We start from the raw sequence: 26,286 nt of genomic DNA on the forward strand, positions 1-26,286 counted from the left end.
GGACAATAGTTTTATGGCTTTAATAAAAATACTGGACTTATAAATCTGGACTTATGATATTTTTGGGGCTCACAGGTTTATTGCTTCAATTTTGTCTTGTAATACAAATATGCTAAAAGAATGAATATCAAAATGTCTTCACTTGCATCACATTTGTCTCTTTATTAATAAATTAATTTAATTAGTTTTGGTTATTTATTTTGTGCTTAATTGTTAAGACACTTTCCTGAAAATATTTTAACACTTTTCTTAAAGCCCCACAAGACAGGACAGGCATGTGACACTGCCATAACTTTTTTACATGTCCTACTGTAATCATCATTAATTACAGAAAGTGTGAAGTTTAAAAGGAATAAACATAACTTATTTTTTAAATATTTTAAATAACTTCTGAATCTACAGTTTTTCTTACAGTATTACTGTATTTCATTATATGTTCACCCACATCTTCAACTTTACTTTGGATTTGAATGAATCTGACATCAAGCGTCCACAATTTACTCAATGTAGATCATGTTGATAAAAAAAAAAAAAGAACAGGGTTTTAGAAAATATTGATCATTTTTTGTTTGTTTGTTTGTTTGTTTTATCAGTATCCTGTATAGTAAATCCAGAGAGCCTTTTCTCTAAAGGTCACAGGTTTTCCAAAGAGTTCTGCCAATGAAGAAATGAGGAACACAAATTGTTATAGATGTATTATCAAGTCTTCTTGTGCACTTATGCGACATTATCACAATCCAGTCCTGTCATATATAGATTTGTAAAATAATAATACATCTTCTTTATGAATGCAAAGACTTTATACTGTAATTTATAACACATTTATACATAAAAACAAAACAAAAACAAACTGCTGGTAAAAAACATTTATTGATATGAGTGATCTCTGATCTCTCAGTGAAGCATGAAGCAATAAACACAAGGTCTAAAAAAGTCATACAATGAACAGCACATCCACATTTATAGTAAAGCAGAGATTATAAATGTATATCATATTTTTCACCTGTTGGATGATATTCAACAGTTTCTCAAATGGCCTCTAGATGACAGTGATTATACAGAAAACTGCTTTTGCAGTATTACGGCTGTATTTTCAATAGTATCTTACTGTATAAATTAATATACAGAATTCATAGTAATCACTATTTTATATTAGTTAAATTTAGATGCAGTTAACTCAGATCCACTTACAAATAAAAACTAAATGCAAAGTGTGATGATAGAAAAACTTTACTATTACTCATACATACTGTATACTTTCATATAACATTGCAATTACGTTTAATGATAATATAGATTAACATCACATGAAGGACATGCTTTTGAACGAAGCAGAAACTTTTTCGGGATCCTATTTTTCGTTTTTATGCTTAAGTGAGTTTTTACGTGCATATGATACGCATTAGTTGGTTACGGTAGGTTTAGTAGTGGTGTGGGGCATGTGTATTATATGTTTGGGTAGAATTAGTGGTGTGGGGTGCGTGTGTATTACACGTAAATGAACTGCGTATCAAATGCATGTGAAAAACTGTGTCTCATATGCACATAAAAACTTATTTTCGATTATAAATTACTATGCACAATGCGTGTTATAGAGACACATACGTGTCAGCATCATTTGAGATGAGGCATTATTTGTGTTTATTTTTTATAAAATGTTGTAAAGTATCCCAGTGCTCCTTGTTTTTCTTCTCCTGCTCTCTTCTTCATGTCTTCCAGTTTTTCAGCTTTTTCAGGCTCATTTATTTCCTTCAGATTCTCAATCAGAGAATCAATGTGCTGAAGTGTGAACACAGAATCAGTGTTGAGTGCGATCTCCTCCAATTTTTCCACACAGTGAAAAGCTTCATTCACCAGATTTATTTTCTCTTTATCTAGTTCGTGCAGTTCTTCTTCCAACTTCTGGACCAGAGACACACCGTCACCGAGTTTTTCATCATATTTCTTCTTTAAATCTTCATATGTCTTCTTCTCTTGCTTTGTCTTTGTTGCATACATTTTTCCTCCTTTGAAATGGTCATTGTAGTGGCATTTATTTGTACACACTGTACAGTGATAATCTTTCATCACACTACACCATGTGAGGCCGCTGATCCACCAGCATCCTGGATAATGACAGTTCTCCTTACAGACTCGGCAGCACATCGCCATGCTGGCTATAGAGAAATCAATATCAACCTTCTCTTTATAGGGCACTTCAACTTCATACTCAAAGTTCTTATTTTCTTCTCCAACTTTCTTGTGTTTCTCCAGAGCTTCTTGAGTTTGTTTCAGCTCATTCTGCTTTAGTTCTGTCATGTGAACTCGTAACTGTAGATTAGAGATATTTGCCTCTAACTGCTTCCTTTTCCGCAACACATCTCGAGTCATCTTCACAGGCTTTGGGTTTATGTTGTCAGGAAACTTGAACAATCCTGCCATTCCTCTAAAACTGAGATCCCATGATTGATCCAGCCTCTGTTTATGATCTTCTTCATCATCTTCTTCATCAGCAGCTTCTGACTGACGGTTATTAAACAGGAAATACACCGGCTGATTCTTGTCATTCACGGCACACTTGATTTCAGCCTCTTTAACAGCCGTCAGAGCATCTTTAGGTCGATATCCATCTGAGTGTGTGAAGAGCAAGATGATATTTTCAGCAATATCTCTCCCAAATAAAGACTGAACAGAATCAAATATGTATTTCTGAATGTCAGAGAGTCGATTCTGTGTTGCTTTAATCACCAGACACACTGCGTGTATTTCATGAATCCCTTCTGCAGATTCACTTAAACTAAGCAAACTCTCAGCGATCTGTTTATCAAGATCAACTCCACGAGTGTCTCCATATCCTGGTGTGTCGATGATTGTTAGATCAGTTTTACTCTCTTCTGGATAAAACTCATAAACAGTGATACTGGAGGTCTGACTGTGAACTGATGATCGGTCGCTCTGATCATCTGTGATCTCAAACCAAACCTTGTCTTCTCTCTGAACACCCAACATGTAGTTGATCATCGTGTTGATCAGTTTTGTTTTTCCTGTTCCTGTTTCTCCCACCATCAGAATGGTTTTATGGGGTTTGGTTTTGTCTCTCTCTCCAAAGGTCATTTTTCTGTATGGTTCAGATTGATCCATATTGTGTGTTTTTGTTTGCAGACGATATCGAGCAGGATTTCCATCTTTGATTAGGATGCTTTTCTTCATGAGATCATTTTTATTCTGAGTATAAAACATAAAAACACAATAACAATAAAGATGGTAATGCATCATCATCATCATTTTATAAAACATCCCTGAAATAATAAAGGCCCTTTCAACTCAACTAAGAAAAGGTAAGCATTAAACAAACTATTTACCTGGTTACAATAGAAAACTAAAATTACCCTTTAATGAGACGCTATCAGCAATGCTTTTCATGTGAATATCAGATCAGTGATTGTGTTGAGGATACAAGTCGTGTGAACGGCCTCAAGATTAGAATAACAGTGTTTAATGATGTAATAAAATTCTAGCTGATATTTCATGAATGTCCATCATACCTTTATGATCACTGTTGTGACATCAGATTCAGTGATGTAGTTCAGTTTTCCCACCGCTGCACATTTAATATTGTACTCAGTATCTGGTCTGAGATCAGTCAGAGTAACTGTATTCTCATTCTTTGACACAGTTTGAGATGTCCAGTCTTTCTCTTCCTTCATTTTATACAGTAATTTGAGTTCATCTGTACCAGGACCCGGTGGAGACACTTTCAGATCCACTCGTCTATATCTGATATCTTTAATGACTGGACAGTCTGGTTTTGATGGAGGAGTGAAGCAAACAGACTCATTAGATTCATTTCTATACAAGAGAATGCAGGAACCTGGATGCTTTTCATGGTCTTTTATGGAAACCATAAATTTACTGCTTTGACTGCTATATGACGTCATCAGCTCCTTAAATAAGTTCAAATGTTCCCTCATTTTATCCCGGATGCTTCCAGTGAGCCACGATTGAGACGCCACGTCAGGTTTCTTCTGTGGATTTCTCATCATTTCAGGATTCATGTAATTTTCTTGCTCATTAAGAAACTCATCCGGCTGATCAAGAGAACTGAAAGTGTAAGAAAACACATTCTCCACCTGAATATCAGACAAATACGAGTCCAAGCTTGTGTTCACTTCGGCTCCGATGTCCATCAACTGTCGAAGAAACTCATTAACGGTGTTTATTTCATTATCTTTCACTGTGATCCACTCTCTCAGACTCTTTTCACTGAATGGAGACTCATCATGAGCTTGAAGAAGATCCTTCAGAGCACAAGACTCTTTCTCACACGCTTTACCTGACTGGATCACAGATTTAATTCGGTCACTGAAATCTTCCCGATACTTTTGGCAGTTTTGCTGCATATCTTGTATTTTCTTATGAAGTGAACTAAAAGTGGTTTCCTTGATGTTTTCTAAAAGTAAATTGCACTTGTCTTCAGTCCACCTTAGATTGTTGATAGCAGACTCTTTGACCTCGATGAGATTCTGGTTTATGACTGTGAGACGCGTCACATCACTCTCTACGGTGTATTTCAGTTTCCCCACCGCTGCACATTTAATATTGTACTCAGTATCTGGTCTGAGATCAGTCAGAGTAACTGTATTCTGGGTCTTTGACACAGTTTGAGATGTCCAGTCTTTCTCTTCCTTCATTTTATACAGTAATTTGAGTTCCTCTGTATCAGGACCCGGTGGAGACACTTTCAGGTCCACTTGTCTATATCTGATATCTTCAATGACTGGACAGTCTGGTTTTGATGGAGGAGTGAAGCAAACAGATTCATTATATCCATTTCTATACAGGAGAATGCAGGAACCTGGATGCTTTTCATGGTGTTTTACAGAAACTATAAATTTACTGCTTCGACTGCTATATGACGTCATCAGCTCCTTAAATAAGTTCAAATGTTCTCTCATTTTCTCCCGGATGCTTCCAGTGAGCCACGATTGAGACGCCACGTCAGGTTTCTTCTGTGGATTTCCCATTATTTCATTATTCATGTAATTTTCTTGTTCATTAAGAAACTCATCCGGCTGATCAAGAGAACTGAAAGTGTAAGAAAACACATTCTCCACCTGAATATCAGACAAATACGAGTCCAAGCTTGTGTTCACTTCGGCTCCGATGTCCATTAACTGTTGAAGAAACTCATTAACGGTGTTTATTTCATTATCTTTCACTGTGATCCACTCTCTCAGACTCTTTTCACTGAATGGAGACTCATCATGAGCTTGAAGAAGATCCTTCAGAGCACAAGACTCTTTCTCACACGCTTTACCTGACTGGATCACAGATTTAATTCGGTCACTGAAATCTTCCCGATACTTTTGGCAGTTTTGCTGCATATCTTGCATTTTCTTATGAAGTGAACTAAAAGTGGTTTCCTTGATGTTTTCCAAAAGTAAACTGCACTTGTCTTCAGTCCGCCTTAGATTGTTGATAGCAGACTCTTTGACCTCAATGAGATTCTGGTTTATGACTGTGAGACGCGTCACATCACTCTCTACGGTGTATTTCAGTTTTCCCACCGCTGCACATTTAATATTGTACTCAGTATCTGGTCTGAGATCAGTCAGAGTAACTGTATTCTCATTCTTTGACACAGTTTGAGATGTCCAGTCTTTCTCTTCCTTCATTTTGTACAGTAATTTGAGTTCCTCTGTATCAGGACCCGGTGGAGACACTTTCAGATCCACTTGTCTATATCTGATATCTTTAATGATTGGACAGTCTGGTTTTGATGGAGGAGTGAAGCAAACAGATTCATTAGATTCATTTTCATACAGGAGAATGCAGGAACCTGGATTATTTTCCATTTCTTTTGATGCAATAATGAATTTGACTGATTTGCTGTTGTTTAAATCAATCAGGTGTTTAAATACTCTCAGGTTGTTCTTCATAGTCTTCTGGATGTCCAGCGTGAGCCAAGTCTTGTGTTCGGGTTTCTCTTCTTTTCTCTCTTTTGTTGAAGAACTCAGGAAGGTCTTCTGTTCAGAAAGCAGCTCATCTGTCCAGCTCAATGATGTGAAAGTGTAGCTGACCAAATGTTGAACTTCCAGATTCATTAGATATTTATTGAGGTTGTTTTCTAGCATTGCTCCAGAGTCGTTCAGTTGTGTGAGCAATGATTTAATAATTTCAGATTCTTCCTCTTTCTCCTTCAGCCATTGTTCAAGAGCGCTTCTTTCAAATGGAGATTGCTTATGATCTCGTAGAAGATCGCTCAATGCTGTGTCCTCTATGTTTTTTCCACGGATCTTCGGTAAGAGAGAGCAGAGTTTCTTCATGAGACTCAATCTGCACTGGTAGCAGTTTTTCTTCATGTCATTGATTTTGTCATGAAATGCAGTAAATGTCGAAGCTGGCGTGTCTGTCAGAAGATCACTGCATTTCATCTCAGTCGTACTCAAACTCTCAATTACAGATTCAAGATCTGAGCTTAAACCTGTGCTGATTTCATGCTGAAACTTTACAACTCTTGACAAAAGTTTGTCTAAAGGATAAAGCCAAACTCTCAGAGGAACCGCAAGCTCTTTGTTTTCTCCCAGCAGTTTCGGAAGATCTTCAAAAACCTTCATAGCATCTTCAAAAGTGGTCGGGTTACGTGGTAGCTGGAAGTCTCCATAAAATGTACACTTGAATTTTTGGACAGCGGTCTTCAGATTGTCATTCAGATTAATGTTAACACCGGCTGAAATGCCTTTAAGCTTCTCAAAGACAGCTTCTACATCTCCTGTGATCACTCTCTTGTCCTCATCTGAAGAAACTTCTCTATCAAACACAAAGCATGCGTCTGCTCCGTACAGCACTGCGGTCACTACATGTGTGGCGACGCCATCGTCATAGAGAGCCATGTCTCCAGAAGCAAAGCGGTCCATGATCAGTTCTTCAAACTTACTGGTGGAATGATAATGTAATGTCAGTCTCTGTTGATTGTATGACTTCTTGGTGTCCTTGAGATAATTAGCAGCTCCACTTACACTGATGAGTCCTCCTAAAACACTCAGTTTCAGGGATCCATCAATTTTCAGCAATCTAGACTTTTCCTCAATGGAGTCTGAAGCGGTGACTGTGAAAACTGTATTGATTTGGGGTTTCTGCTTCAGCTGCTCTTTACTCCAAAGTCTGATTCCTGTAATGGAGAAAAAAAATATTTATGTCTAAATATACTTAATTCATTAATCAGCCCTTTTGCAAAACACAACTTGCATGTTCTCCCGAACAACACCACATTATTTTTGTGTTTCTTGTCCCCATTTACAATTCTCTTACATATAATTTTATATTTATTGTATTTACATAAATGACTCTGAGCAGGTGAATATCTAAATATAAACACTGGTGGACTATCCCATTAATAATGCCACCCATCATGATGCAGAGCAACCAAAACCATTGCGTACTGTAACAAATCCTTCCCTCGCAGGTCAAAATGACCCGAAGCCCTAAAATTATACCTTTTTTTTGTGCAGAAAGCTTTTTTAAATACAAAATATTTTTTTTTGTTTTATTTACATTTAAATTACTAGGTTTTATCAATAAATTATAAATATGTGGAATTTAAGTCCAAATCAATGCAGTTTCAAAGGTCTTTAAAGTGCTTCTATGGACTGTGCATGATCGCAGCTGAGGAAGAGGGTCTTAACTAGCGAAACGATAGGTAATTTAAAATATATATATATATATATATGTATATACGTATATACATATTAGTTGTGTAACGGTTCACAAAATTTGTGTCACTTGTGTCATGGTTCGGTTTGGTACGGTTCGGTTGACTCTGCCATGAGCGAAATAGCAGCTCCTGTGTTCACTTGCATTGGGACAGCTTTTTCCACCTAGAAGTGCTGTCACCCAGTACCCATCATTTTAAGACACAGACATTACATGCGAGTATTCAGTTTCCTCAGATTCATCCTCTTGTTGTGTCCCTGAATATTTCACTTGATTTATGTTTTTCTTTTTGAGTTTTCTGACATAACTTTTCTTGAACTCTTCAGGTTTAGCTGGATTTGCTTTCTTATTTTGCTTTTTGTTTTGGCACACATGTTCAATATGGCCTTTTTTCCCCACAGTTTCTATGTCTTTGAACCAGCATTCCTGTGCCAGATGACTACTCTTTCTACAGCGGTAACATGCTCTCTTACCATCCGGTTTCGTTCTTTTACTGTACACATTGTGGACTTGACTGGATGTGCTTAACTCTTGTGCTTCTTTTGCAGCCATTTCCATGGATACACCGATTTCCATCGCTCGCTCTAGCGTTAGATTACTTTCATATAAGAGTCGCTTTTGAATGGTCTCACTACGCAACCCGCACACAAATCTGTCTCTTGGGGTCACTCAGTGTTGTGCCAAACTCACAGTGTTCTGACAGACGCTTCAGTACAGCAACAAATCGTGCGATCTATTCTCCTTCTAATTGATTGCGTTTATGAAAGCAGAATCTTTCAGCGATGATGAGTGGTTTTGGTGCATAATGTTCCTGGAGCATTGTTACAATGTCCTTGAATGAGCTATCACCAGGCTTATTATGCTGGACCATTATATATCTTACTACTACCCATTACACTGAGAAAAGTTGGTACTAGAACCTCATCTTTTATCCGACAAAGTAATCGAACCGCTCCGTATACGAGCTCCACTAATCGACAGTTTCATCATGGTTTCGTTTTGCGTCGCCTTTGTGGCGTGCAGCTGCCGTTCTCTGTTTGCGCTATTTCCTAACGCGACGAGCATTGCACGTCATGACCCACATGCATTTTACCTGTTAGCTTCCACTGCTCCCCGCCGTCAGCTGAATAGCACATACTTTATCTCGGAGAGAAAGAGTGTTTATTCTCGTTGCCAGTTTTGTTACATCATGGAGTGCAGTTTATGCATGACTTGTTTAGAGTGATGACACCGACACGAGCATTTCACATAGCAGCCTTTACTGACTCGTTCCATAGTTGTTCTGCGCATGTACAATATCACAGGGGGCAAGTAGGGAATCACAGTAAGGACAAAACCATAAACATTAAAGGTGCCAAATGGGATTTAAAATCAAATCATACAACATGTTCCATACCAGATGGGGGCAGTATACCTCCAGAAATACCTCCACGGCCACGCGCTCTCTCATGTCTTCAAACAATATGGGCGAGTGCTGTGTTGCTCTGTCTCCCTCGTGCATATTCATCAAATCAATTGACGCGATAGTAAAAGGTTGGAAGACCGCAGTTTCACGTGGAGCATTTGGAGATTTTCAGAGATTAAAGACTTAATGAACAACATCTCAATACTAAAATATAGCTGCAAGCAGCCATTACCGGGGCCAAGCGCAAGAAGCGGCAACATATGCCAAAATGGCAAGGAGTGGCAGACCAACTGCAGCAAGGAGCAATTAAGGGCATTTTGAGAGAACTTTGGGCAAACGGCTAAGAAAATCACATAAACATTAACTTATAATATGATTTAATGGGTTATCACTTTCGAACAATAGGTGGCGCAGTTACGAAATAGATGTGATGTGGTCAGAGTGAGGTGACAATGACACATACAAAGTTTGGTGTCAAAATGTGAAGGCATTGCAGAGATAAAGCCTAAATAGTCATTTTGGCAGCATGCCTCAAATTTGATGCTGTGGTATACGAAAACGGTTTTGTCTATCGTCACGCAATCCATAACTTTTATTTGGCACTGTCTGGAGATGATACGATTCAATTTTCGTGAAAATCGGACAAACGGTCTAGGAGGAGTTCGAAAAAGAAGGTTTTTCAAAGAAATAAAGATGGCGGACAGGAAGTTTGGCTGATTATGCAAAACCTGATATCTATGTTTTCAGCATAACCCAAGGAATCTATTAAGATCAGTTTCATTGCAATAGGCAAATTTGTTCAAAAGTTATTAGCGTTCTCAGAAATTAATTATAACTTTTGACCAACAGGTGGCGATGTCTCAAAATCTTTTGAGTACCTTCAGGGCATGCTGCTTATGGCACACACTGAGTTTCGTAATGTTAGACCAAAGCATTTGTTTAGTATAGCATTGTATTTCACAAAACTGTATTGAAGTCAATGGGAAATTCACGTTTTGTTCTATTATAGCGCCACCAAGAGGCTCAGTCCCACAATTTTTTTTATGTGTCCTCAGAGTGACCCCATACATATGTGTGTCAATTTTGGTGAAAATATCTCAATTTGCTTCCGAGTTATAAACATTTATATGAAAAAACATGTAAAAAATGACTGACACATGACTTTGTTTGAATTTTACTACCCCTTACTATCAATATTTTCGCATTTGGGCTTTTACATGTAGTTAACAAGCTATGATTCCGTGTTTCTGACGGTGGTTTCGTCTCGATCGGAACAGCGGTTTTGAAGATATCGCCAAGTGTTTTTTTCGCGCTAAATCGCTACGCTACGCCATCCGTGAGACGAAACCCGACATATTTGGTATCGTTGGACTCGGCAACGATTCAGGACCTCAAAAATATGACTCCCGTGAAAATAAGTGTACCACACCTAAAGTTATAAGCGTTTGAAAAAAAAATTCACCACTAGGTGGCGCTGTTTCGAAACTTCTCAGGCTCCTTCAGGGCATCGTACTGATGACCCATACCGAGTTTCGTAACAATTCGTTCATGCGTTCAAAAAATACAGCATTTTAGCACATAATTCAAAATGGCCGACAGCCAAAATGGCCGATCTGGGAAAATTGGATATCGGTCGACTCGGCATGACGCCCTGAATCTAACGAGACCAAGTTTTTGATTTTTGGAGAAACCGTTCAGAAGTTATGAGCAAAAATAGCCATTTTTCATATCTCCGGACCACTAGGTGGCGCTGCGCCGAAACGCTGCATGTAGCCTCAGGTCATGCTTGTGATTACATGTACCAAGTTTGGTCTGAATAGGATGAAGCATTGCGGAGATACAGCCTTACGTCTGTTTTCGCAAGCGTTACGTAAAATTAGTTTGTGCGTTTATCAAAAACCGTTAAGCGAATCATCTTGATTTCCATAACTTTTTGTCAGCACTGCCTGGAGATGATCCGGTGCTATTTTGGTGAAAATCGGACAAACGGTCTAGGACGAGTTCGCAAAAGTAGGTTTTTTGGAAAATTCAAAATGGCGGCCAATTTTTTATGACGGAAAATGACGTCATAGGGTGCGATCGAATCGGCATGAGCTCAGGAACAAGAAGAAAAAATAATTTTGTTGATAGGCCTTACGGTTCAAAAGTTATTAGCATAATAAAAGTGAAACTTTGGACAGTTGGTGGCGCTAGAGGGAATGAGTTAGAGACACCAAAATTGGTGTATTTAATGTTGGGACTGTCCTCTATCAGAATGTCAAACCAAAACAACTTTCCCGCAAACCGGTCTATGGGCTGCCATAGACGCCCAGTCGGAAGAATAATAATAATAAATATAGCTGCAAGCAGCCATTACCGGGGCCAAGCGCAAGAAGCGGCAACATATGCCAAAATGGCAAGGAGTGGCAGACCAACTGCAGCAAGGAGCAATTAAGGGCATTTTGAGAGAACTTTGGGCAAATGGCTAAAAAAATCACATAAACATTAACTTATAAGATGATTTAATGGGTTATCACTTTCGAACAATAGGTGGCGCAGTTACGAAATAGATGTGATGTGGTCAGAGGGAGGTGACAATGACACATGCAAAGTTTGGTGTCAAAATGTGAAGGCATTGCAGAGATAAAGCCTAAATAGTAATTTTGGCAGCATGCCTAAACTTTGATGCTGTGGTATACGAAAACGGTTTTGTCTATCATCGTGCAATTCATAACTTTTAGTCGGCACGGTCTGGGGATGATGCGATTAAATTTTCGTGAAAATCGGACAAACGGTCTAGGAGGAGTTCGAAAAAGAAGGCTTTTCAAAGAAATAAAGATGGCGGACAGGAAGTTTGGCTGATTATGCAAAACCTGATATCTATGTTTTCGGCATAACCCAAGGAATCTATTAAGATCAGTTTCATTGCAATAGGCAAATTTATTCAAAAGTTAGTAGCGTTCTCAGAAATGAATTATAACTTTTGACCAACAGGTGGCGCTGTCTCAAAATCTTTTGAGTACCTTCAGGGCATGCTGCTTAGGGCACACACTGAGTTTCGTAATGTTAGACCAAAGCATTTATTTAGTATAGCATTGTATTTCACAAAACTGTATTGAAGTCAATGGGAATTTCACGTTTTGTTCTATTATAGCGCCACCAAGAGGCTCAGTCCCACAATTTTTTGTATGTGTCCTCAGAGTGACCCCATACATATGTGTGTCAATTTTGGTGCAAATATCTCAATTTACTTCCGAGTTATAAACATTTATATGAAAAAACACGTAAAAAATGACTGACACATGACTTTGTTTGAATTTTACTACCCCTTACTATCAATATTTTCGCATTTGGGCATTAGCGTATAGTTAACAAGCTATGATTCCGTGTTTCTGGCGGTGGTTTCGTCTCGATCGGAACAGCGGTTTTGAAGATATCGCCAAGTGTTTTTTTCGCGCTAAATCGCTACGCTACACCAACCGTAACACGAAACCCAGCATGTTTAGTATCAATGGACTCGGCAACGATTCAGGAACTCAAAAAGATGACTCCCGTGAAAATAAGTGTACCACACCCAAAGTTATAAGCATTTGAAAAAAAAAATTCACCACTAGGTGGCGCTGTTTCGAAACTTCTCAGGCTTCTTCAGGGCATCGTACTGATGACCCATACCGAGTTTCGTAACAATTCGTTCATGCGTTCAAAAAATACAGCATTTTAGCACATAATTCAAAATGGCCGACAGCCAAAATGGCCGATCTGGGAAAATTGGATATCAGTCGACTCGGCATGATTCCCTGAATCTAACGAGATGAAGTTTATGATTTTTGGACAAACCGTTCAGAAGTTACGAGCAAAAATAGCCATTTTTCATATCTCCGGACCACTAGGTGGCGCTGCGCCGAAACGCTGCATGTAGCCTCAGGTCATGCTTGTGATAACATGTATTAAGTTTGGTCTGAATAGGATTAAGCGTTGCGGAGATACTGCCTCACGTCTGTTTTTGCAAGCGTTACGTAAAATTTGTTTGTGCGTTTATCAAAAACCGTTAAGCAAATCATCTTGAATTCCATAACTTTTTGTCAGCACTGCCTGGAGATGATCCGGTGCGATTTTGGTGAAAATCGGACAAACCGTCTAGGACGAGTTCGCAAAAGTACGTTTTTTAGAAAATTCAAAATGGCGGCCGTTTTTTTATGACGGAAAATGACGTCATAGGGTGCGATCGAATCGGCATGAGCTCAGGAACAAGAAGCAAAAGGAATTTTGTTGATAGGCCTTACGGTTCAAAAGTTATTAGCATAATAAAAGTGAAACTTTGGACAGTTGGTGGCGCTAGAGGGAATGAGTTAGAGACACCAAAATTGGTGTATTTAAAGTTGGGACTGTCCTCTATCAGAATGTCAAACCAAAACAACTTTCCCGCAAACCGGTCTATGGGCTGCCATAGACGCCCAGTCGGAAGAAGAATAATAATAAATATAGCTGCAAGCAGCCATTACCGGGGCCAAGCGCAAGAAGCGGCAACATATGCCAAAATGGCAAGGAGTGGCAGACCAACTGCAACAAGGAGCAATTAAGGGCATTTTGAGAGAACTTTGGGCAAATGGCTAAGAAAATCACATAAACATTACCTTATAAGATGATTTAATGGGTTATCACTTTCGAACAATAGGTGGCGCAGTTACGAAATAGATGTGTGGTCAGAGTGAGGTGACAATGACACATGCAAAGTTTGGTGTCAAAATGTGAAGGCATTGCAGAGATAAAGCCTAAATAGTAATTTTGGCAGCATGCCTAAATTTTGATGCTGTGGTATACAAAAACGGTTTTGTCTATCATCGTGCAATTCATAACTTTTAGTCGGCACGGTCTGGAAATGATACGATTCAATTTTCGTGAAAATCGGACAAACGGTCTAGGAGGAGTTCGAAAAAGAAGGTTTTTCAAAGAAATAAAGATGGCGAACAGGACGTTTGTCTGATTATGGAAAACCTGATATCTATGTTTTCGGCATAACCGAAGGAATCTATTAAGATCAGTTTCATTGCAATAGGCAAATTTATTCAAAAGTTATTAGCGTTCTCAGAAATTATTTATAACTTTTGACCAACAGGTGGCGCTGTCTCAAAATCTTTTGAGTACCTTCAGGGCATGCTGCTTATGGCACACACTGAGTTTTGTAATATTACACCAATGCATTTGTTTAGTATAGCATTTTAATTCACAAAACTCTATTGAAGTCAATGGGAATTTCACGTTTTGTTCTATTATAGCGCCACCAAGAGGCTCAGTCCCACAATTTTTTTTATGTGTCCTCAGAGTGACCCCATACATATGTGTGTCAATTTTGGTGCAAATATCTCAATTCGCTTCCGAGTTATAAACATTTATATGAAAAAACACGTAAAAAATGACTGACACATGACTTTGTTTGAATTTTACTACCCCTTACTATCAATATTTTCGCATTTGGGCATTTTCATATAGTTAACGAGCTATGATTCCGTGTTTCTGGCGGTGGTTTCGTCTCGATCGGAACAGCGGTTTTGAAGATATCGCCAAGTGTTTTTTTCGCGCTAAATCGCTACGCTACACCAACCGTAACACGAAACCCAGCATGTTTAGTATAGTTGGACTCGGCAACGATTCAGGAACTCAAAAAGATGACTCCCGTGAAAATAAGTGTACCACACCCAAAGTTATAAGCGCTTGAAAAAAAAATTTCACCACTAGGTGGCGCTGTTTCGAAACTTCTCAGGCTCCTTCAGGGCATCGTACTGATGACCCATACCGAGTTTCGTAACAATTCGTTCATGCGTTCAAAAAATACAGCATTTTAGCACATAATTCAAAATGGCCGACCGCCAAAATGGCCGTTCTGGGAAAATTGGATATCGGTGGACTCGGCATGACGCCCTGAATCTAACGAGACCAAATTTATGATTTTTGGACAAACCGTTCAGAAGTTACGAGCAAAAATAGCCATTTTTCATATATCCGGACCACTAGGTGGCGCTGCGCCGAAACGCAGCACGTAGCCTCAGGTCATGCTTGTGATAACACGTACCAAGTTTGGTCTGAAAACGAGTAAGCGTTGCGGAGATACAACCTCACGTCTGTTTTCGCAAGCGCTACGTAAATTTTGTTTACGCGTTTATCGAAAACGGTTATTCGAATCATCTTGAATTCCATAACTTTTTGTCAGCACTGCCTGGAGATGATCCGGTGCGATTTTGGTGAAAATCGGACAAACCGTCTAGGACGAGTTCGCAAAAGTAGGTTTTTTGGAAAATTCAAAATGGCGGCCGTTTTTTTATGACGGAAAATGACGTCATAGGGTGCGATCGAATCGGCATGAGCTCAGGAACAAGAGGAAAAAAGAATTTTGTTGATAGGCCTTACGGTTCAAAAGTTATTAGCATAATAAAAGTGAAACTTTGGACAGTTGGTGGCGCTAGAGGGAATGAGTTAGAGACACCAAAATTGGTGTAATTAAAGTTGGGACTGTCCTCTATCAGAATGTCAAACCAAAACAACTTTCCCGCAAACCGGTCTATGGGCTGCCATAGACGCCAAGTCGGAAACGGAAGAAGAATAATAATAAATATAGCTGCAAGCAGCCATTACCGGGGCCAAGCGCAAGAAGCGGCAACATATGCCAAAATGGCAAGGAGTGGCAGACCAACTGCAGCAAGGAGCAATTAAGGGCATTTTGAGAGAACTTTGGGCAAATGGCTAAGAAAATCACATAAACATTAACTTATAAGATGATTTAATGGGTTATCACTTTCGAACAATAGGTGGCGCAGTTACGAAATAGATGTGATGTGGTCAGAGTGAGGTGACAATGACACATGCAAAGTTTGGTGTCAAAATGTGAAGGCATTGCAGAGATAAAGCCTAAATAGTAATTTTGGCAGCATGCCTAAATTTTGATGCTGTGGTATACAAAAACGGTTTTGTCTATCATCGTGCAATTCATAACTTTTAGTCGGCACGGTCTGGAGATGATACGATTCAATTTTCGTGAAAATCGGACAAACGGTCTAGGAGGAGTTCGAAAAAGAAGGTTTTTCAAAGAAATAAAGATGGCGAACAGGACGTTTGTCTGATTATGGAAAACCTGATATCTATGTTTTTGGCATAACCCAAGGAATCTATTAAGATCAGTTTCATTGCAATAGGCAAATTTATTCAAAAGTTATTAGCGTTCTCAGAAATTAAATATAACTTTTGACCAACAGGTGGCGCTGTCTTAAAATCTTTTAAGTACCTTCAGGGCATGCTGCTTATGGCACACACTGAGTTTTGTAATATTACACCAATGCATTTGTTTAGTATAGCATTTTATTTCACAAAACTCTATTGAAGTCAATGGGAATTTCACGTTTTGTTCTATTATAGCGCCACCAAGAGGCTCAGTCCCACAATTTTTTTTATGTGTCCTCAGAGTGACCCCATACATATGTGTGTCAATTTTGGTGAAAATATCTCAATTCGCTTCCGAGTTATAAACATTTATATGAAAAAACACGTAAAAAATGACTGACACATGACTTTGTTTGAATTTTACTACCCCTTACTATCAATATTTTCGCATTTGGGCATTAGCATTTAGTTAACAAGCTATGATTCCGTGTTTCTGGCGGTGGTTTCGTCTCGATCGGAACAGCGGTTTTGAAGATATCGCCAAGTGTTTTTTTCGCGCTAAATCGCTACGCTACACCAACCGTAACACGAAACCCAGCATGTTTAGTATCGTTGGACTCGGCAACGATTCAGGAACTCAAAAACATGACTCCCGTGAAAATACGTGTACCACACCCAAAGCTATAAGCGTTTGAAAAAAAAAATCACCACTAGGTGGCGCTGTTTCGAAACTTCTCAGGCTCCTTCAGGGCATCGTACTGATGACCCATACCGAGTTTCGTAACAATTCGTTCATGCGTTCAAAAAATACAGCATTTTAGCACATAATTCAAAATGGCCGACCGCCAAAATGGCCGTTCTGGGAAAATTGGATATCGGTGGACTCGGCATGACGCCCTGCATCTAACGAGACCAAATTTATGATTTTTGGACAAACCGTTCAGAAGTTACGAGCAAAAATAGCCATTTTTCATATCTCCGGACCACTAGGTGGCGCTGCGCCGAAACGCAGCACGTAGCCTCAGGTCATGCTTGTGATAACACGTACCAAGTTTGGTGTGAAAACGAGTAAGCGTTGCGGAGATACAACCTCACGTCTGTTTTCGCAAGCGCTATGTAAATTTTGTTTACGCGTTTATCGAAAACGGTTATTCGAATCATCTTGAATTCCATAACTTTTTGTCAGCACTGCCTGGAGATGATCCGGTGCGATTTTGGTGAAAATCGGACAAACCGTCTAGGACGAGTTCGCAAAAGTAGGTTTTTTGGAAAATTCAAAATGGCGGCCGTTTTTTTATGACGGAAAATGACGTCATAGGGTGCGATCGAATCGGCATGAGCTCAGGAATAAGAAGAAAAAAGAATTTTGTTGATAGGTCTTACGGTTCAAAAGTTATTAGCATAATAAAAGTGAAACTTTGGACAGTTGGTGGCGCTAGAGGGAATGCGTTAGAGACACCAAAATTGGTGTATTTAAAGTTGGGAATGTCCTCTATCAGAATGTCAAACCAAAACAACTTTCCCGCAAACCGGTCTATGGGCTGCCATAGACACCAAGTCGGAAACGGAAGAAGAATAATAATAATAATAGGAAACGGAACAGATACAATAGGTGCCTCCGCACCTTCGGTGCTTGGCCCCTAATAATAGGAACCGGAACAGATACAATAGGTGCCTCCGCACCTTCGGTGCTTGGCCCCTAATTATAAGGGCCGTCTCATAGACAAGTCGGTGCATTTCGACGATATGGGAAAATTAAAGCCCAGGCTATTATTTCTAGTTTTATGATATTCGATTTGTTCATATTACATTTTTATCATTAGTTTGAATTAATTTGACAGACAGCAATTCCCTGATGTGGACCAAGCTAGCGTCTTTCAGAGCTGCCAACTCTCACAACACTTTTCACACACTTTCACGCCACACATTTTTGTCATGCACAGAAAAGGACACGGAGACCGATGTCAGCTCTCAGATTCTGTTCATTTTATTACGCAATTCAAACAATAAATACAGTATTGGCGCTTTACACGACAGATCCCTAACGCACGTGAACCGATCATCTCTACTAGCTAATGGTAAAAGAACACGAACACTGTTGAAAGATACAGTATGCTACAACTTACCAAAATGTATTCCTCATGCATAATATCGACCAATCATTTTTTTTTTAACTCTTCCCTGAACTGAAATGTAGTAGTGGGCTGTATTTTCCACACGACTGACGTCAGGTTCAAGTAAACACACAAGCTGGCGCGAGCGCGACTTACTCGTGTACTGCAGTTTGGCTGGTGGTAACGTTGCCCGCCCGCATACCGCCTCCCATGGTCGAAACTGGTATTACGACACCTGCCGGGCCGGGGCTAGTAATTTAGCATGCTAATTCAGGTTAATATCTCGGCAGCACTATTACTTGTCAGTTTTTTAATGACATCATCAACCTTATTTCTTCTCAATCTTTTGATGCGTGTTGCTCATTTTTGGGATATTTTAACCTCAATTTTTACAGATGGCACCTTTAAGAAAACAATACACAACACAATAATTATTATTTTAACTAGTGCAAATGTAAATGTTGATATCAAGAACTACTATTGCTACTAGTGTAAATGTAATTCCTGACATCAAAAATTGCCATTGTTACCAGTAGAAATATTATTCCTGATATCAATAATTATCATTTTAACTAGTGAAAAATGAATTGTTGTTATCAACGATTCATATCCTGGAAATGAATAAAAGTTAAAATGGCTTGCCATGATGGTTGCCAGTGAAGTCCATTATTCAAATAAAAATCCAGAAATGTTTTCCTCAAAAAACTTAATTTCTCTTCCACTGAGGACAGAAAGACATGGATATCTTGGATAGCATCGGGGTGAGTAAATTATTAGGAAATTTTCATTTTGAGGTGAACTAATCCTTTAAAATAGTAATATATTTGCTACGGGCACTTAGCCCGTAAGATGTGAATAAATGCAGAGAAAGCTTTTAAATTAGGGCTTTAATGCATTAATATTGCTAAATGATTTGGTATTGTAAGTTCTTAACCACAACCTCACAAAAAATAAATATTATTTTACTCTAATCATTTATTCAAGGCTTCAGATAGTGTTGAACAGTGATTGGTCACCTGGTACGAGAGCATCTCTCCTGCAGTCATACAGCATCCCCAGCTGGAAGGGTCTCCCCAGAGCTGCAGTCTCTATTGAATTCACTCCCACTGGATCCATGCTGGACAAAACACATGGAAGGAGAAATCAACCAATGAGATTACTGAGAGAGGTTTGACAAATATTTTTAAAGCTAGTATTCATAGCTATCAGTTCGGAAATCGATCCGAATTCAGTCTATTTTATTATTGTTTTTTAAACAAAATGTGCATTTAAAATATATTTATAAGGCACAAAATTCTCTAATCGTCCAATAGCATAAACAAAACAATGACAAAAATTTAGCCTACAATGTACTGTATTGTAAGTCTTTTCTTACCCTTTTGAAGACAGTTGAGTATCTGTACTGACTGGATCCACAGGAGTCTGGGTGCAATGTTAGGCTAAAATCCAAATGAACTAATTTTTTCCACAAAAGACACAATGGCTGCTGAAGAAGACCTAACAAACTGTTAACTGTAGATGAGAGAAAGACATAATTTGTGTTTCCACTAAACAACCATGATTAGGGTTGGGAATCGTGAGAAATGTTCCGGTTCCGATTCCGATTCCGGTTCCGCCAAACGTTTCCGGTTCCGGTTCCCATTAAATTAAAAATATTAGAAAGAGAAAAATCCACAATCCCTTTTGTGTTTATTTCTTATAGTACTTGAAAAATGAGTTTAACAGACTGGTAGCCTAATGTAAACAAATTCAACATATTATTATTAATTAATCTTTGCAAAAAAATTAAAAGTAAATAAAAAAATTCTGCATTCTCTAGAATAATTTAGGACCTTTCTTATTGTAGGCTATCTCCAACAGTGATGCCCTCTCAGAAGGGGTAGAATATGCTTTAACACACATATGTGTGTAGAACAGATTATTTTTGAAAACGGTTTGAATTATTGACTCATAAAGACTTTAATTATTGCATTATTACTGGATATATCGGCCCTAAATAGCAGTTAATAAACAGAACTGCAGTGCATGCGTCTTGCGGAAGAACATAGTTACCGGAGCTACTTCTTTCTCTTTATGTCCATGACGAGTCACGCAGGCATTGGGCTACTCCGCAGCTGCGATCCGCCATCCAGTCTAAACAAGTCCGAGAACGCGTATTACAGGCTTTACGTGGTGATTCAAGATAAGACAAAAACACGGTTTGAAAAAAACATTCATGATGCACTCGCTCATTGTATAGATTTTGTAAATTCTGAACACAAAAAAAGTTACGGACTGCGTTTTGATTACTATCGTCAATGTTTACTCAAACTATAATCTCACTACTTCTGTAACGTTAATCATTTGAATATGTGTAACATAAATATTGATACTGTGTGATTATAAAGCAGTTTCACTTTCATATCGACAACTGCTCTCTCTCTCTCTCTCTCTCTCTCTTTTTTCAGACAGTAGTAAGAAGCTTTTGTATACAGCTTGTGTGAAGTCAAGATTTTGTGAACAACTTAAGAATAAGACAGATACAAAATGGAGGAGTTATTTATCTGCTCCTGATGTGCAATTACCTTCATGGCGTTTGTTTTATAAAAGTCCATTGCCAAAACGATCAGGAGATTTACAGTGGCGTATCTTGCACTGTGCATTAGCAACAAAAACTTTTTTGTTCAAGTGCAACCTTAGTACATCTTCTGTTTGTAAATTTTGCAATGTATCGGATACTGTGTTTCACATTTTTTTCGATTGTTACAAAATTTTACCTCTTTTGAATATTTTAGAAAATATATTTGAAGGTTTTGGTTGGAATTTTTCAAAAACAGTATTTATTTTTGGGTCTAAATATATTAAGTCTCAAAGTGAGTCCTGCACCTTTTCCAATTTTTTGATTGGTCAAGCAAAGTTAACTATTTGGAAAGCATATAAACTTGAAAATGAGGATAAAAGGATCAATATGGTAGAATTGTTCAAAGCTTTGGTAGAATCCAGAGTTAAAATAGAGTATGAATTTTATAAAATGAATAATGATATGCACATTTTTAAGAGAAAGTGGTGTATAAATGTTAATTTTATTTTTGTGAATGATGATGATAAATTAGTGTTTCAGTGGTAATGCTGAAATTTGAAGGAATTAATATTGTTATTTATTACTCATTGTTATTAATTATGAAAATGTGATTATTGTATAACATGAATAGAGAATAAAAAGAGTTAAACATCATCTCTCTCTCTCTCTCTCTCTCTCTCTCTCTCTCTCTCTCTCTCTCTCTCTCTCTCTCTCTCAGCGCAAACTGATTTGAATGTACGTGACTCGGCGCGCGCGCGTGTGTGTGTGTGTGTACTACTATAAATGCAGCGCGTGTGAGAGCAAATCGCAACTTCAGTCATTTATCATTTAGGAATGTCTTTTGTCATTTAGGAATAAGACGGCGTGGGTGTTTGAATCGTAATCTTTTAAAGATTAATCATGCAGCTCTACTCTCTCTCTCTCTGTCTGCGCCTTGAGGTGAGACGCTAAAGGATAATCTACTCCCAGGACTTCGCCCTCATATCGCACCAGAACCGTTTTAGGAACCGAAACTTAGGAATTTTGCACGGTTCCGGTATTTTTTCAAAAACACTTCTCGGTTCCCAACCCTAACCATGATGTAGCCTAGGCCTATTGTTCTCTTTTAAAATGTTTGGGCACGAATTGGCACAAATGTAAAAAGACAAGGCACATCTCAAACAAGCTTGTCATGTAAAGTTCTTTAGTGAGACAATCTGCAAAGTGCGACAGAGAGACAAACTGGGCGACAATCTCTCTGCCTCAATATCAATAAGAACAAGTGCTGTCGTTAGTTTAAACAACTAAAGCCAATGAGTTTCAAAAGCTGGATGGCTTTCATCCCTTTAGGGTTAGGGTTAGCTTTTTAAGTTTTATTCATTTCCAGAATATGAAAATGTAATTCTTGATATCAACAATTTGTATTTTCACTAGTGAAATGTTACCATAGGCTGCCATTCAAAACTAATTGTTGATATAAAGAATTGATTTCTTAATAGTTGAAATTCCAATTTCACATGTCAGAAATACAATTATTAGTAGTAAAAACCTTTATTTTTGATATCAAGAATTCAATTGTTACTAGTTGAAATGTCTATTCTTGATATCCACAATTTAATTGCCACTATAATGATCATTTTTGATATCAATAATTCAATTTTTACTATAGTGACAATGTTAATTTCTGATATGTGATTGTTAGTAAGAAAGCCATTTTAGATATCTGAAATAATATTGATATCAGAAATACATTTTCAGGTATCAAAAATGAAATTTTTTACTAGTACCAATTGAATTGTTGATATGAAGAAAAAAAAGCAAACATTTCAAATAGTGACAATTTAATTATTGATATCAGGAATTCGCATTTTTACTAACAATGTAATTATTGATATAAAAAAATGATATTTCTACTAATAAAAACTCAATTCTTGATATCAACTATTTATTTTGAATGGCAGCCTATATGGAGAAATTTCACTAGTGAAAATACAATTACAGATATCAGCAATTAAATTTTTGATATCAAAAAATGTAATTATTGATATCAACAATTCAATTCTTGATATCAAGAATTCATATCCTGGAAATAAATAAAAGCTAAAACGGCTTGACATATACTCGCCTCGCATAATTGCAATGTGAAAGCAAACCAAAACTTAAAGTATAAAATATAGCTATCAAAACGTGAACTTTGGTGCGGACTTTCAGTTGTGAAAACGCCAAATTGTACGAATTGCATTGAATACGAATCAGTCACATATTTTACTCGGTCTTACGAATTGTTCGTGAGATATGTGGATGTGTCCAAATGAGGAAGTCAAGAATCACGGAGAACAAACAGATGCATAAATTAAACATGAATCCATATAAATACAATGAATAACTCATGAATGCATGAGTTAAGATCTGAGAAAATTGATTAAAATGTCTTAAATGTTGATGCTAACTGAAATTAAACTAAAACAAAGTTTATATGAAAAAGTGAAATGGCATAGGCTAGCTGTTCCCTGATAATATTTTGTCTTTAGTCACTAGGTTTTTACAGTAATCAGGTAATAAGTCAATTTAATGAGTAGTTATTTTAATCTGCTTACTGTTTTAGGATCCTTCCTGCCCCAGATGATTTTAAACTCTTACAGGGAAATAGATCTACTTGTGTATTTAGAGTAAACACCCTCATGGTCACGTGATTTAGAGGAAATATGCTGTTTGATGGCATTTAGAACAACTGAACAGTCTACGTGCACAACCGTAGCCACGAACTTCCGCTATTCTCAGAAGTCGGCATATCAGACCCCGTTTACACCTGGTATTAAAATGCGATCTGTATCCAGATAAGTTATCCGGATAATAAGTACTGATTCCATTTACACCTGGCCACATAAATGTGTTTTTGCAAAACGGATATAAATCCGATCTTCAACTCCCGCGTTATATGCAGATTTAATGGATTGCACGCCACCAAAAGCAACAGATATGAGCTGCATTTTATTGATCATCAGCTAATTTCCAAATCAGAGACATCAATATCCTATATATTTTAGCTATAACGTTAGCCTAAGTTACTCTCTGTGTGTAATTTGCTTATTTGTTTTCATACTTCCTTTGTTAATTTTATTTAAAAGAAAGAGTTCCTGCACTCTGAATACTAAAATATAGTTTACATATAAAATGCTGAAAAATAAAAATGGTATAGTAAAAAATAAACTATTGTCACATGTGGTATTGTTTTAGGAGACACTTTGACAAGAGGACACTGGAAGGCCAAGTTGTGTGTGAGGAGAGCATTCAGCCCAGCTTCCTGTCTGGCCTTGCTACTGTTCACTGCATATTATTACATATTCAATCAGGAGGAGCCAGCCTGCACCTTGGAGTTCATTTAAAGGTAATGATTGGACTCTTAACAACCTCAGTACATTTTACACATGTACTCAATATCTGCCTTTTGATGTATTATCTATTGACTTAAAGGGATAGTTCACTTTGAAAGTAATTTTTGATATGTTTTAGCTTACCTCAAGGGCATCCAAGATCTAGGTGTCTTTGTTTTCACAGTATTTTTAATTTTGACATTTTTAGGTCGAACCATTCTTGTCTTCAGTCATATAATGGAGGTCTATGGTCACCACCTCAAAGAGCATGCACAGAGAAGTCCAAATTAAACATGATAAAATGACTCGTAAATGTAAGTACACATTGATGGCCTAAGACAAACGGAAGTGATCTCTCGCGCGTATACGTCACTCGTCTCGTACGTCATTCGTTTTCTCACACAAACCGCTCGTTTAGTGTCTTAGGCCATCAATGTGTACTTACATTTACGAGTCATTAAATCATGTTTAATTTGGACTTCTCTGTGCATGCTCTTTGAGGTGGTGACCATAGACCTCCATTATATGACTGAAGACAAGAATGGTTCGACTTAAAAATATCAAAATTGAAAATACTGTGGAAACAAAGACACCTACATCTTGGATGCCCTTGAGGTAAGCTAAAACATATCAAAAATTAATTTCAAAGTGAACTATCCCTTTAATTAGTTAAATCAGGTGTTTTAATTTGTGGACATAGGGTTAGGGTTGGGAGGTCTTCCTGGGAGGTCCTCATGACTGGAGTTGAGAAACACTGCTCTAACAGATTTAAAAATCATGATTACAAGCATGAAAAACTTAAAACCAATCCTAATTACACATTGTCTGTTTCCTGACCCTTTATGTGCTTTGTAAGAGTGGAACAAAGAAGAAAATTGCCATCTAAAAGGACAGGGCAAATGGTACAGAAGAAACAGGTTGCAGTGAACCCACATGTTGCCACTCTTCCCTGCAAAGTGGTGTGTTCAGTGGAATTTCTGAAATGTAAGTACACACACAAACACACACACAAATATCTATTTTTCCTTTAATTGTAACCTTTTAATATTCTTTATCTGACTCTAACTGTATCTGTCATCCCTCTGTCTGTCTCTGACTGTATCATTATGTTTTGTAATATATCTAATGTAATGTCCTTTTCAATATTTCTAGCCACTCTTTGCATCCTGTGATGGAACAGCATCCGGAGCTGAATTATTCTCCATTTTTGATCATACGTGTTTTGGACTCACTTGGGGCCTTGTTGTTTGGACATGTTTGTCTGGGAACGAAGAGGTGACAATTCATTCATGTCTGTTTTTTTTGTTTGTTTTTTTTTTCAGAACCATTTTATTATGATCATGTTGGTCAACTTGTTGTTTTAAATGTCATTTGCGTATTTCTTCTTTGTGTGAAGGGCCCTGATGGCTTATTTGTTTTAAGTAATTAAAAAAAAAATGTCATGTCCATTTGTAAATAATAATAAAAAAAATATACAAAATATACAAAATACACTGTTTTATGCTTTTTTTCCATGCATATTTTAAAGTTATAAATTAAATAAATGTTGACCTGTTTTTATAGGATGTTGAATAGTTTGTTTGTTTTGTGAAGTAATAGGGGAATTAAGTTGCGTGTTATACAACACTTACTGAATTTAAAAACAATTGTTTAAAGCTTATGCAGTTGATAAATAATTAACATTTAAAATTCAGCTGGCATTTTACATATTTTCCAGATATAGCGAATACAAAGATTCATGGAACTACTGTAAAAAATACAGTTATTTACTGTAATCAGAGAATACAGTAAAAATCTGTAAATTAAATTACAGAACTATACTGTAAAAAATACAGTAACTGGCTGGCAACCCTGCTGCCAGTATTTTACTGTAAAATTTACAGGAAAATTTTTTACAGTGTAGTTTTGGTTAGTCACCTTCCTGAATATTTAAACACATTTCTTAAAGCCCTCCAGTGGCCGTTAAAATGCACATCATTTTCCAAAGCATGAATTTGTTTAATTTGTTAAATTTGTTGTAGGCTGTTCTTT

At 37.6% G+C, this 26,286-nt stretch overlaps 1 protein-coding gene and 1 long non-coding RNA gene across 2 annotated transcripts; one reads left to right on the forward strand and one right to left on the reverse strand.

Moving 5' to 3' along the window:
* Positions 1–851: 851 nt before the first annotated feature.
* Positions 852–23,584, reverse strand: LOC120488035 (uncharacterized). Its single transcript, XM_089125584.1, has 5 exons — positions 23,479–23,584; positions 19,718–19,854; positions 19,359–19,459; positions 3,525–7,150; positions 852–3,204 (listed from the first exon to the last, which is right to left on the reverse strand). The coding sequence occupies exons 3-5, from the start codon at positions 19,456–19,458 to the stop codon at positions 1,642–1,644; spliced, it is 5,289 nt and encodes a 1,762-aa protein (XP_088981710.1). The 5' UTR covers position 19,459; positions 19,718–19,854; positions 23,479–23,584; the 3' UTR covers positions 852–1,641.
* Positions 23,585–23,923: 339 nt separating this feature from the next.
* On the forward strand, positions 23,924–25,671 carry LOC148969642 (uncharacterized). The gene is made up of 3 exons (XR_016149166.1): positions 23,924–24,269; positions 25,112–25,239; positions 25,408–25,671. It is a non-coding gene; the product is annotated as an uncharacterized LOC148969642 (long non-coding RNA).
* Positions 25,672–26,286: the final 615 nt, after the last annotated feature.

The sequence above is a fragment of the Pimephales promelas genome, chromosome 22, assembly GCF_988280905.1.
Source record: "Pimephales promelas chromosome 22, fPimPro1.hap1.1, whole genome shotgun sequence".
Taxonomy (NCBI): Eukaryota; Metazoa; Chordata; class Actinopteri; order Cypriniformes; family Leuciscidae; genus Pimephales; species Pimephales promelas.

What these genes read in the sequence shown, in the direction of transcription:
- LOC120488035 (XM_089125584.1), bottom strand. Translation starts at nt 19,458, where the DNA reads ATGGATCCAGTGGGAGTGAATTCAATAGAGACTGCAGCTCTGGGGAGA. An exon ending in GAGAGATGCTCTCGTACCAG is followed by an intron (nt 7,151 to 19,358) that starts GTGACCAATCAC and finishes TCTCCATTACAG; the next exon opens with GAATCAGACTTTGGAGTAAA. An exon ending in TCACAACAGTGATCATAAAG is followed by an intron (nt 3,205 to 3,524) that starts GTATGATGGACA and finishes TTTTATACTCAG; the next exon opens with AATAAAAATGATCTCATGAA.